Raw genomic sequence first — 12,261 nt, 5'->3', positions numbered from 1 at the left:
AAAGGACAACTTACTAAGTATTATTTGACAAACATCAAACATTTTTATATTTGTATTTGAAAACTTTTATCGCTTGACTTTATTTTAAATTTTAATTCGAATCGTTTGAACTAACGCGAGATTAACAATAGAAATCACGGTGATGTGGCATCATTTGCATAGGTTTATTGTAGTTTAATTACAGAGGTTACTATAGCAACAGTTGAGGATGTCACATGTACCTTGATGTAACCTTGCTGAACTTGTTGGCTTGAAATTTGGCGTTGTGGATGGAACTACTAAGTGCAACCTTTGGTTAGATCCATCAGCTTTAGTATGCCGATGGCGACCCCTTCCTAAAAGCTCTCTAAGATTGGCATTTTGTATGTTATTAAATCACTTGTCATAGAGTGTGTGGTAGGTTTGTGAAGATTTGAAAGTGAGTCGGATCTTTTTGGATGCTCTTTGGTTTTTATTTTTATTTTTGATTTGGTTCTTTCTGCATCAATGGTGGGTTTGCTAGACATTGTTGAATAATCAATAAGATATCACAGTGTGATTTAATCGATGCAGAAATTGGTGGTTGATCCTCCTTTTCGAATTTCTTCACCTATATTACATTTGGATTTGATCCTCACTAATCAGGTTGGATGTTTTCATTTAGCAAAATTGGTCTTTTGCGAAATGGCATAAGACCATATATTAAGTATCTCAAGTCCTTACAAACACATTCATCTAGGGAAAGAAGATTACATCCAAATTCTTAGGGTATTGTAATCTTCTTCCACGTGCATCCATCGGCGGCGCACCATGAGCAAAGATTGATGTTGCCTCTGGGCCTCAACCTTGATAGAGTGAACTTATTTAAACCCAAGACCTTGTAGAATCAGACGTGTTGCATGAAACACATCGGAGCTTGATATGATCAACCATGTCTTCATCCTTGTCATAGGTATGGAACGTAGAGGGCTAGTATTATAGGTCATGTCTCATTTCCCGGATCGAGTTCCATAACATGTACTTAAGAGCGAACCACGTGAAGATTTTGTAGGACAGGGGGGCCAACACTTCCAAACTGCGCGAGTGTAGGCTATCGCCACACCAGCGTGGAAAAGCATTGATAGTCCGATGTCCTTGTGTGAATTCCTTGTTCGTTACACTTCCGGGTTGATTGATCATCATGCCCAGCCAATAGATCACCATTCTTTTAGTGGATAACTCACCTCTGATGTCACACACCCATTGGTTCAAGTGCACACCATCATTGACTTGCTACGGATGATCATTTGAGCTTTTATATGAGCAACCACAATTGGTGTGATCTTAGGACAGTAGCACCGTCGAGACATCAATCCTTCTAGAAAAGGATTTGGTCACCTCATCCCACACCCCAGCGCACAAGGTTGTTCAAAGTCACTTAACATGTGGATCGATGGCAAGGGGAGGCCCCTTCCATGGCCTCGTATCCTTAGTGCATTGCAACCAAGCCCAGTGTAATCATAATGTGATCCCTTCCTTCCTAAGATCAATGATGCCTATGCCTCCAATTGCTTAGGATGACACGCCCTATACCATGAAACTAAGCACTTGCCTCCATGTATCCCTTTTGCGGCCTCTCAAAAGAACCCTTTGTATCCCTTATCCACTCTCTTGAGAGCCCACTTTAGAGCATCCTCCACTGGTAAGCCATGAATAAGCCTCCCCTCACAACCTTGTTTACAAAAAACAATCTGTCAGCCATTGTCACCAGACCTTTCTACGAACCAAACAGGAAATTCAGAACTTCGTCAATAATTGGACGCCACTCTGAGCGAGTTAACTGCTTGATAGAAAGTTGAAGTTCAAGGTACTTGCAAGGAAAAGATTCCATACGGAAAGGCTATTTTGACTTTGTGTTTGTCCCTCTCCTCTCATCGAATCATAATAGCAGAAAATTTTGCAAAGTTGACTCGAAGGCATGAAGTCGTGCCAAAAATGTTGAGAGTTTCTCTAACGAAGCTCATGTCCGATATGTTAGGCCTCACGAAGAGAACCACATCATTTGTGTAAATCAACAATCGCTGCACATGAGTGCATCCAGCTTTTATTATCATTATAGTGAGAACATTCATGACAATTATGAATAGAAGTGGCGATATAGGGTCACCTTGACGGAACCCTTGAGCATGCATGAACTTGGGGCCACACAGCCGTTGACGACAACTCAAGAGCTGCTACCGCGAGTAAAGTGGCTACCTAAGATCTCTAGACATTTTGGAAACCTTTCGCGCGTAAAACTTTGAAGAGTAAGAGCCAAGCAATGGGGTCAAAGGCACATGATATATCCAATATAAATAACACTCCTTTCACCTTGTTCTTATGCAATTTCCTCGCAACCGATTGGTCATGAATTGATCGACCATGAGTAGGAGTTGATTGGTTGATCTCCACCAGTTCGGCCATGCGCAGAGACAGTCTAGGAGCCATCAATTTAGCGTAAAATTTGGGGATGCCCGAAATTATCATGAATTGATATATGTCTAGAGTCCTAGCAAGAAGATTAACCATTGTTCTCAGAACCTACGTAAGAGCATCTACGTCCGGATGCATCATACCCTTCTCAAACGCTAGGGCACGCAGGCCGGTCACAAACAGGTCATGAAATTTCGACCCAACCGGGATCCTCAAACACCCGGATTGACTCGCAACCCTCATATCCAGCCCAAATATAGGGTGGATGTGAATCCACCTAGCAGAACTGCCGGATCACATTTGCTCTTTGCTCTCTTCTTCCTACTCCGCGCCGTCCGTCTCGCAGCTCCACTGTAGCGCACGCTCCGCTATTGTTCCTAGCATCTGCCCCGCCAACTCCGGTAGAGAAGTCTTTTGTCCCGTCCTCGCTGTGGAGGACGTCGTCGTCGGCCCGGAAGACACCGTAGTATGTCCGACAACTCTATGGCTCTGCCTTGTGTTGGATGTGTTCGACACATTGTCAGCTCAAATTTTTGTCAAATTTTAGGGAAAATGATGGATTCTGATGCTTCGTCCGGCGAGGAGTATGGACCGACAGAGCTTGATCAAATGATTCAAGATGAGTTCTTCGATTCCTCGGATTTGGACGAAGAATTGGACATGATCATGCTCATGAGCATGCAAGAGGAAATGGAGCAGCAAGTGGAGCATACTCTCAATTTCAAGGGCTCAATCAAAGGGAGAAGAGTGACCAATCGGGATAGGGTATCCGGAGCAAAGTTACTGCAAAAGGATTACTTTGCTCCAAACCCAACTTTCCTGCATGATCCATGGTTTCCTCGCCGTTTTCGCATGCGAAAACCATTTTTTTTTAGCATTATGGATGGAGTGGAAGCACGCGATGACTACTTTAATCTCACAAGGAACTGTTGTGGTCAACTCTCTTTCTCTGTCAAGCAGAAGTTCATGGTTTCTCTGAGAATGCTTGCACTTGGTACTGCGGCAGATGTCGTTGGTGAGATGTTCAGGATGGGGGAGAGCACATGCATGAAGACTATTGTCAAGTTTGCTCATGTTGTGGTCGAGGCGTTTGGAGCAGAGTATCTGAGAGAACCAAATGTGCAGGACACGGAGAAGTTGTTGGCTATTGGAGAGGCTGGAGGGTTTTCGAGAATGCTCGGATGAATTGATTGCATGCATTGTCAGTGGAAGAAGTGCCCCAAAGGTTTGCAAGGAATGTATCAAAGTCACACCAAAGAGGCCATACCATCATACTAGAAGCGGTGGCATCACATGATTTATGGATTTGGCATGCTTTCTTTAGAATGTGGGGTTCTCACAACGACATCAACGTGCTTCAGCGATCTCCGGTGTTCAAGAGGCTTTGCAATGGGAAATCACCGTCGTGCAGCTACACTGTCAACGACCGAGACTACAATATGGGATACTATCTTGTCGATGGCATATATCCTTAGTGGGCTGCATTTGTGAAGACCATATGCGAACCACAGGGCAACAAACAAAAGCACTTCGCAAAGATGCAAGAAGCAACTAGGAAGGATGTGCAGAGGGCATTCCGAGTGTTGCAAACTCGTTGGGGAATTGTCCGTGGGGCTGCAATGATGTGGGAATCAAAAACTTTATAGCAGCTAATGACATGTTGTGTTATTTTGCATAATATGATTGTCGAGGATGAGGGTGATGGAGTAGCCCAAACCAATGGTTTTGAAGCACCTCGAGAACAAGTTGAAATCCCGAAAGATCAAGATGCAGCTCAGCATATGAACTTTCTGCACATACATCAGAATCTCCGAGATCATCAGATGCACGCCCAACTACTCAATGATCTGGTGGAGCATATGTGGACCCACAATGAAAATCAAAAAAATTGATAAATGATTGTGCACTTCAAATAAACTTTATGTAAACACTATTTATCTTTGATCAATATTTGTTATTACGTTCGACAATGGTTTGTGTGATCGGTATGCATGGTTTTGCATGGTTTTAAGAGTCCGGATATGAGACATGTAGGTGCGAATAGTGAAATTTAAAAGGCCGTCTGAATGCTTCCGCGGATGTAAAAGGGAGCAGATTTGCGTCCGACTGTAGGTGCTTTAGGCTAAGGAAGCGGATTTGCGTCCGGCTGTAGATGCTCTACGCAAAATGATCACGTCTTTAAGGGCTGAATATATCATCCTTCATATTTACCACATTGACTTCAAGAAACAAGTGTAAATCTTCAACGTGTTCAACATGTTTCTAGGTTAGAGAAACAGATAAAATACAATTATTCCCCTCTTGATGTAGTTTAGTTTCCAAAGACAAGAAGAAAAAAATACTATTACTACCTTAGTCGCTTAGAGGAGCATCTACAGCCGGTCAAGTTACGGGATCACGACCCTCCGCAGTTTACCCTAGCTGAACTTGTTAATGATGTAACCATGATTTGATTTGAATAAAGTGTGCCACAGGTTAAAAAAACTTCATTCCTCCCATGGTAGATTTTTTTACTTCATTGGAAACAGTTCATCGCATTTTTCAAGACAGTACAGAAACGATAGATAAACAGTACTGGTTACGTTTTGACGTTATCAGACAGCAAAAAACCAGTCCACATTTTGTATTCACGACATGCCTCTGGGGTTTGGAGGCATAGGACCAGTCCAGGTCCCACATTATAGCTGAACAACCTGACTCAAAGAAGAAAACTCATTGATCTTAGACATCATGTTCTCGTCTACCTCCACCCTAGTTGTGAGCTTCGGAAATGAATAAGAGGGCGCAGTGGCGGGGGTTGATTCTTGGTCACTTGACTTGTTTGATGTGCTCATGGAGGAGGAAGCAGTCTCCTTTCCGAACAGCTGCGCCATGATATTGAGGCAAGGCTTCAAATCATCCTCACTCTGTGCTTTTGTCAACTTACCAAGCAGCTCGTTTGTTTTCGCGTTTCTCGCTGTTTGCTGTTTTATGTTCAACTTCACCAGCTTCTTATGGTCATCTAGATTTTGGTCAGAGGAGTTGTCATCCTCGTAGGCACTGTTCCTCTCTTGCAGTTTCTTCAGCTTCTGGTCCAATACAGTGGCAATCCTCTCTTTAAAGCCAGCTGCATTTGCGCAATCAGACTTTAACCTCACCTTTGCCTCAGAGACCATTATTTCCATCATTTCTTCTGAGTTAGTTGCTTCAGTTTCATGTTCACCACCAGAATCTTCTTTGAGATAGAAAGTTTCCTCCAGCAATCCAATATTCTGTGTGTATCTATCATATGCTTCATTTTCAACATCGATATCTCCTTGCATGTGTTCCTTTAGCTTCATAAACCTCCACTTGTTTATGCTTGCAATGTCCTACAGCACAAGTACTGCAAGTTATTAACCACGAAAGTATAAAACTACTCTAAATAATCAAGCAGGGTGGAACAGCCAAGAACCTTCTTGGCAAGGGACTTTCTTGTTCGGATTGAATTCAGAAAATGATGGGGAAGCTTTTGTAGGGAAGACAACCTCGACGCAGAACTACAAGAAATGACAAGCAAGCATTAGAAACAAGGACCCTTTCATAAAGATGAATTTTTACTAGTGAAGTTTCTGAAGATTACCCGGTTAAAGGTGAATTAGTTGATGGTTGGTCTGACAAAGGGATAGGAGCTGGTAGTGTCTTCTCTGGCAGTGTGTTGCTCTGTTTGAGAACTGTGGTGATAAGTGAAGCAAGAAAAGATTAGTGTCATTCTTCAAAATAAGGAGTTTAAAGTTAAACTACTGCAGTAATATATTTAACGCTGACATGATGCTGCATCAAAACAATGTAAAAGAAAGTACTCCCTCTGCAAACTAATATAAGACGTTTTAGATCACTAGAAACTAAGATAAATGAAGAGAGGCAGATTTAAATGATACCATAAATAAATACCAACAGACATAAGCAAGTGTTCTACCATAATAACTACTAAGCCTGCCATAAAAAATGAGGGAGCGTTCTGATCCTAAATTCTCAAGGCCTAAAGCAAAGATCTCTTATAGGCTTGGCTGGCTAGACTGGGCGTTTCAAACTGTAAAAAACTTGCTGATGCAATCTCAGCTACAAGATTTTTTATCTATGGTTCACTCTCTGTCTCTATTAGCACCTTCTCTCCAATACAATCACACCTTTCTAATAAGATTCATGCAAGAGCCTCAGGACTTTTTCTTTGTTTGCCTTAACCGTCATCTTCCTCCATCTTTCATTAGATCAAGAAGGGCATTGTCCCTGTTCTGGTTCCACTATATACTAATGCAAGGCCAGATCAGTAACCCTCTTCTTCTCGTTGGAATTAGTTGCTTCCTATATTGCTGAGCAAAGTGGGACTTCTATTATGATACTGATACCAAACGCCTTTCCTAGCAAGTTTGGGAGAGACCCAAACATAACCTCAGTTTTTAACCAAACGAATGGACAGTTGGAAGTTGCCCATTGTCAAGTGTAAATTAACAAAACATCATCCCCGGAAAAGATGAATTGGCTAACAATGGCTAGCTAGCCTAGCTAAGATAGAGCGAGCTCGACTTGGCTATTGAACCAAACAAATTGTGAACTATGACCATCAAACAAGGGAGGCTGAATGCTGAAGAAGCAGCTAGCCCAGCTAAGATACAGTCACACGGTGCATATTGCCTAAAGCATCCAAACAAAACCTGAATTATGACCATCAAAGAGGTGTGGCTGAATGAATTATGACCATCAAACAGGTCTGGCTGAATGACGAGAGAGGCTAAGGGTGTGTTTGGTCTACAACATACAGTGATCACACAAAAAATAGGCTTGCCCATAAGATTTGGCTGCCGTTTGCTGAGGCCAAAACTTTGGCTCGCCCATTGCGCCCTGGATGTCCCCAAGCTATTTTCAGTTTTTCACCAATTGTTGGTGCGCAGAGGGCACGGAAAAAGCTCACCAAAAGGCTGGCAAGTGCGGCGCCAGCTCTTCCATACATGAATACGTTTGGTGCTGTTAAAAAGGAGGGCAGATTATCCTGCTGAATTAAAGCTAACTGAATCCAAAGCGTCACGCGCTCACGCACAACTTACCTGATTAAATTGCTTAGTCATTTGCCTCCTATAATTACGTGAGGCTCGCTCCATGACGTGCATGCCCAATTTTACTAACACGCGTATTGGCCGCATGCTACGGAGGCTCCTCCCCTCTTTTAATTGATGTGATTTGTTTCCTACTTGCGCTTTTAGAGCATCTCCAACAGGCGCGCTTCGACCGGCGCCCAAAAAACTTATATACAGCGCGCGGTTAGCTTTTTTTAGGGCGCCAACGAACGTCGGCTCCAGCGGTCGCAGCATATTTAGCGCGCGTGCGGCGCTCCAGCAGCCGCTGCAAATTTAGCGTCGCACGCGCGTGCGGCGCTCCAACACCCAAAGTCCAACACGCATATAGTTCATTGTTGTCGTATAGATAAAAACACATAGATAAATATAGATAATATATTTTACATATAGATAATATAAATAATATATTTTACATATAGATAAAACTAGTTCAACACAAAGATAATAAAACTAGTTCAGGACATAGATATTAAAACTAGCATATATACATATAAAAAACTACTCCGAGTCGTCACTATGGGTGCTGTCGGAGCTAGATAGAAACGCGTCCTCCCAACGTTCATCGTCGCAGGTGAAGATGGACGGCAAACCGGCTTCGACGACCCCACACTGCGATACAGCGAGTAGTTTGCGCACACGCCTGTCCTGCCACTCCGCGCGACGCCTTGCCGTCCTCTCCGCCCAGTAGGCGTTCTCAGCGGCGACGTCCTCCGGGTGGCGCCGGCGCCACTCCGCCATGCGCCGCTCGTCCTCCTCGGCGACGAGCAGGCGCTCCTGCTGCTGACGGTGCTCTGCACGGTCTTGGAAGTTCATCTGCGCGCTCGCGCGTGTAGACGTCGTAGAAGTTCATCTGCGCGTGAGGCCGCCCTAGTCGTCACGCCGCCGCGTCGTACGCGCGGGCGGCCTCGTGCGCGGTCTTGAACGTGCCGAGGCCGAGGCGGACGTCGCCGGACCGGATCTCGGCGTAGTAGGTGCCGGAGGGGCGCTCGCGGACACCGCGGTAGCCTGACGATGAATGGCGGCGCGGCGGCATGGCGACAGAGGGAGCGGCGAGGGAGAGGCAGAGGAAGAGTCTTCGAGCCCGGCGAGGGAGAGGCGCGTGGCTGTGTGGGCAGCCGCGTGGCGGGCGCGGCATTTTATAGCGCGCTGAAAGCGGCACGCCAAATCTGGCGCTCGGCCGCCCGCTTTCTCCCGCGCGCGCGTTTTTGCCGCGTCCGCTGGAGCGCGCGAATTCGTCCCGCGCGCGCTAAAAGTGGTGTTTACCGCACGCGCGAGTTTTTTGCGGCAACTGTTGGAGATGCTCTTAATGCCACAAACTTGGCCAGCTGGCCCTATAATCCTTTATGTGCCTCACTTTTCAAAACGAAGCACTAATCAATCAAAGTTGCCAAACTTATGCTAACTCCAAATGGATGCCTAGCAATTTTGCCAAAATCTTGGCAGGTACGATGGCTATAATCCAAACAACTTACCAAATTTTTGGTCATGCCAAAATTTTGGTTGGGCTAGTTGGGGCTAAAACCAAACATACCCTAGAACCAAAAGGAGGTCACCAAGGGAAATTATTCGAGGTAGGCTGGGCTAAATTAGTGACTGTGCATATACTTGGAAAGCAGCATTGCTAACTGCTCAAATGGCTGATCATCCTCACCGCGTGATGGCTGTGGAAGACGTGCAACACCTGCATCTTCAACGGCGAACAAGCCACACTCACCTGTCTAACTCGGATCACCGGAGACGAGGCTTGTTCGCGGGCGCGCACTGTTCTTTGGCTAACATAATCCCAGGGATGTAGCCATTTCCTCGGCTTGTAGCCGTTAGGACTGTTCCCGCGTATGTTCATGTGCACGTGGTATATATGATTGTCATGTGCTGAACCTCCCCCCACCCCCACCCACACACACCACCACCACACACACACACACACACGTCAATGAAATGGTGTGCAAAAAAAAAGTGTATTCGGCAAAACAAATGCTCCTGTGTGGAACAACAAAAAATGCAATTCAGCGTTAGTAGGATTATTAGGCATACCATGAATGTGGCAAGGGTTCTGAGCTTTGTAGCAACAGCTCTTGCAACACTGAAACGGGCACCTGAAAAGCCAACCAATGCACCAAATTCACAAACCCAGACAGATACAGAGATAAGCGCCTGCACGAGAAACAAATCCTGCCTGAGAAGCTTGAGAAGTCCTGGTCCCCTTACCGGGAGCGGGCGACGTTGCCGCACTGGATGCACTTGGGCTTGTTGAGGCCGCGGAGGTTGGGCTTGGGCATGTCGAATCCGGCGGTGGGGGGCGGCTTCTGCGGCGTACCATTGCCATTGGATACCACGGGGGAAGGGGCCGGAGGAGGCGCGGAGGAGTCGCTCGCCGCCTTGCCGCTGGAAGCCGGAGACGACGCGGCCATCGAACCCTGGATCGCGCGACAGTAAGGTACGCGTAGGCGGTGGAAGGCGTCGGTTCCGTGGACGTGTCGGCGGCGTCTCCGGCGAGATGTCGCCGGCGGTCGCGCGTGGAGAAGACGGGAGGGGGAGGGGGTAGAACCGGGCTCAAATTAGATGCGGGTCGAGGCTAGGGTTTCGACTGATTGGGGATTTTGCGAGTTTTGGCGAAACAGCCTTTCGACAATTGTGATCAAAATTACTTAGAGCATCCCCACCTGTTAGGCCTTACGGAAATGAAATAGCGTCGTTTAGGAGCGTGTCGGCGAAAAAATCGCCCCGAGGGCTCGGGTTCGTAGTCGGCCCCCTCAAAGGTCGTCTAAAAGGTTTTAAAAAAATTAAAGTCATCTTAAATTCGGTTAAAACCCAGTCAAATTCAAACAAAATTCATAGTTTTCATTAAAATTTGTAAAAAGGTGAAATAAAAACATAATTAAACATTAAACTAAGATAAAACAAGATTATTATGTCGCCACCCACTGCTGTCGTCCGACGTGTTCTACATGCCGAGGAGCTTGTAGAAGTTGGTGTAGTCGTCGTCGGCATTGTCGTCGTCGTCGATATTGTCGCCCGCTCCACCACCGTCGTTGCTGCACCCCTGCCCTGGGTCACCGTGGCGAACGGGGTTCGAAGGCACCGGCGCCTCCTCGTCGCTCTCGTCAAGGATGACGACGCCGCCCTCCTTGCGGCTGCGGTGACGGACGGCATGTTGGGGAACGTTGCATTGGAAACAAAAAATTTCCTACGCACACGAAGACCTATCATGGTGATGTTCATCTACGAGAGGAGATTAGATCCACATACCCTTGTAGATCGCTAAGTGGGAAGCGTTAAGAAACGCGATTGATGTAGTGATACAGCTTCGTGATTCAAATCCCACGATCCGTCCCACGATCTGTTCCGATCTAGCGCCGAACGGACGGTACCTCTGCGTTCAGCACACGTACAGCTCGATGACGATCTCGGCATTCTTGATCCAGCAAGAGAGAAGGAGAAATAGATGAGTTCTCCGGCAGCGTGACGGGGCCGGTGTTGGTGATGATATATTCCTGCAGGGCTTCGCCCGAGCTCCGCAGAAATCTAATCTAGATGAAGAACTACGAGGTGTAGGTTTGAGTTGCACGTGGCAAAGTTGTGTCTCAAAAAGCCCTAAACCTCTAGTATATATAGGAGGAGCCAAGGGGTGGGGAAAAGCCCTAGGGCGCCGGCCAAAGGTGGCCCTCCTTGGGTCGGCCGAAGTGGGAGGGACGAGTCCTTCTACAATCCTACTTGGATTAGGACTCCTTCCTTATTTTCCCACCTATTTTGGATTTTTCACTTTTTCCTCATGGGCTTTCCTTGAATGACTTTGTCAGTCCATTATACCTTATTGTGCATCCAATAAACCCATGTGGACCCCTTGGGGCGTGGTGGGCCCACCCAGTCGGCCCCCGGAACCCATTCGTCACTCCCGGTACACTAAGTACTAGAAAAAGGTCTATAGCTAATATGGACATTAATGGCGCACCATGTATGTGGTGCGCCACTGCTATATAGTAGTGGCGGACCACATACTGGTGCGCCATTAATGTCCATATTACTAATGGTGCACCTTGTGTGTGGTGCGCCATTACTATCTTTGTCCTCACCCCACACCCTTTCCTACACTTATCAGTGGGGCACCTTGGAAAGTGTGTCATTACTAGTTTTAACTAGTAATGGCGCACCACATCCACGGTGCGCCACTACTAACATTTTTTTTAGTTTTTTTTCAGAACTACTAATGGCGCATCCTTACCAGGTGCGCCATTAGTAACCCTGGTTACTAATGGCGCATTCTTACAAGGTGCGCCATTAGTAACCTCGGAGCAGTAGATATTTTTAACAGCCCCACTCCCCACTTCACTCTCTCCACCTCTACCAACCTTGTTGGTCTCGGCTGCCTCCTCCTCCTCACCTCATTTGCACCATAGACTCACCCAAATTAAGTGGTTAAATTTTCTTTTTTTGATAGGTAAGTAAGGGGAAAGCTTTCTTTATGCTCTAGATCTACTTTTTTCTTCCTCCAACGTGTACACACTTTTTATGGCCTAGATCTACGTATGTTTGTGGTGTTGCATATGTTTGTGTTTGCAGGTACCGGTATTTGAAATGCGATAGTTGCCAATATTTTGCCAGAATGTTGATTCATTTCCGTTTCGGCAAGAATTTGGCACTATGCATTATTTTTGGTCTTATTTTTAGGCAAAGTCATGCCATTTTTTTTGGTTCTAACATATCGTTTTGCTCTACCCCGCAGGCGACCATGGTCCGC

At 46.1% G+C, this 12,261-nt stretch overlaps 1 protein-coding gene across 1 annotated transcript; it reads right to left on the bottom strand.

Moving 5' to 3' along the window:
* Positions 1-4,991: 4,991 nt before the first annotated feature.
* On the bottom strand, positions 4,992-10,168 carry LOC123410647. The gene is made up of 5 exons (XM_045103587.1): positions 9,732-10,168; positions 9,558-9,619; positions 6,032-6,122; positions 5,864-5,948; positions 4,992-5,780 (listed from the first exon to the last, which is right to left on the bottom strand). Exons 1-5 carry the CDS (start codon positions 9,932-9,934, stop codon positions 5,109-5,111), a joined length of 1,113 nt encoding a protein of 370 aa, XP_044959522.1. The 5' UTR covers positions 9,935-10,168; the 3' UTR covers positions 4,992-5,108.
* Positions 10,169-12,261: the final 2,093 nt, after the last annotated feature.

The sequence above is a fragment of the Hordeum vulgare genome, chromosome 7H, assembly GCF_904849725.1.
Source record: "Hordeum vulgare subsp. vulgare chromosome 7H, MorexV3_pseudomolecules_assembly, whole genome shotgun sequence".
In the NCBI taxonomy this organism is placed as follows: domain Eukaryota; kingdom Viridiplantae; phylum Streptophyta; class Magnoliopsida; order Poales; family Poaceae; genus Hordeum; species Hordeum vulgare.
Note: the sequence above shows the minus strand (reverse complement) of the source record. Positions and strands in the feature narration are given on the sequence as shown.

Excerpts from the sequence above, each read along its gene's own strand:
- LOC123410647 (XM_045103587.1), bottom strand. The coding sequence starts at position 9,934 with ATGGCCGCGTCGTCTCCGGCTTCCAGCGGCAAGGCGGCGAGCGACTCC. Across the intron at positions 9,620-9,731 it reads GGCAACGTCGCCCGCTCCCG|GTGCCCGTTTCAGTGTTGCA; the intron begins GTAAGGGGACCA and ends TTGGCTTTTCAG. Across the intron at positions 6,123-9,557 it reads GAACCCTTGCCACATTCATG|TTCTCAAACAGAGCAACACA; the intron begins GTATGCCTAATA and ends TTATCACCACAG.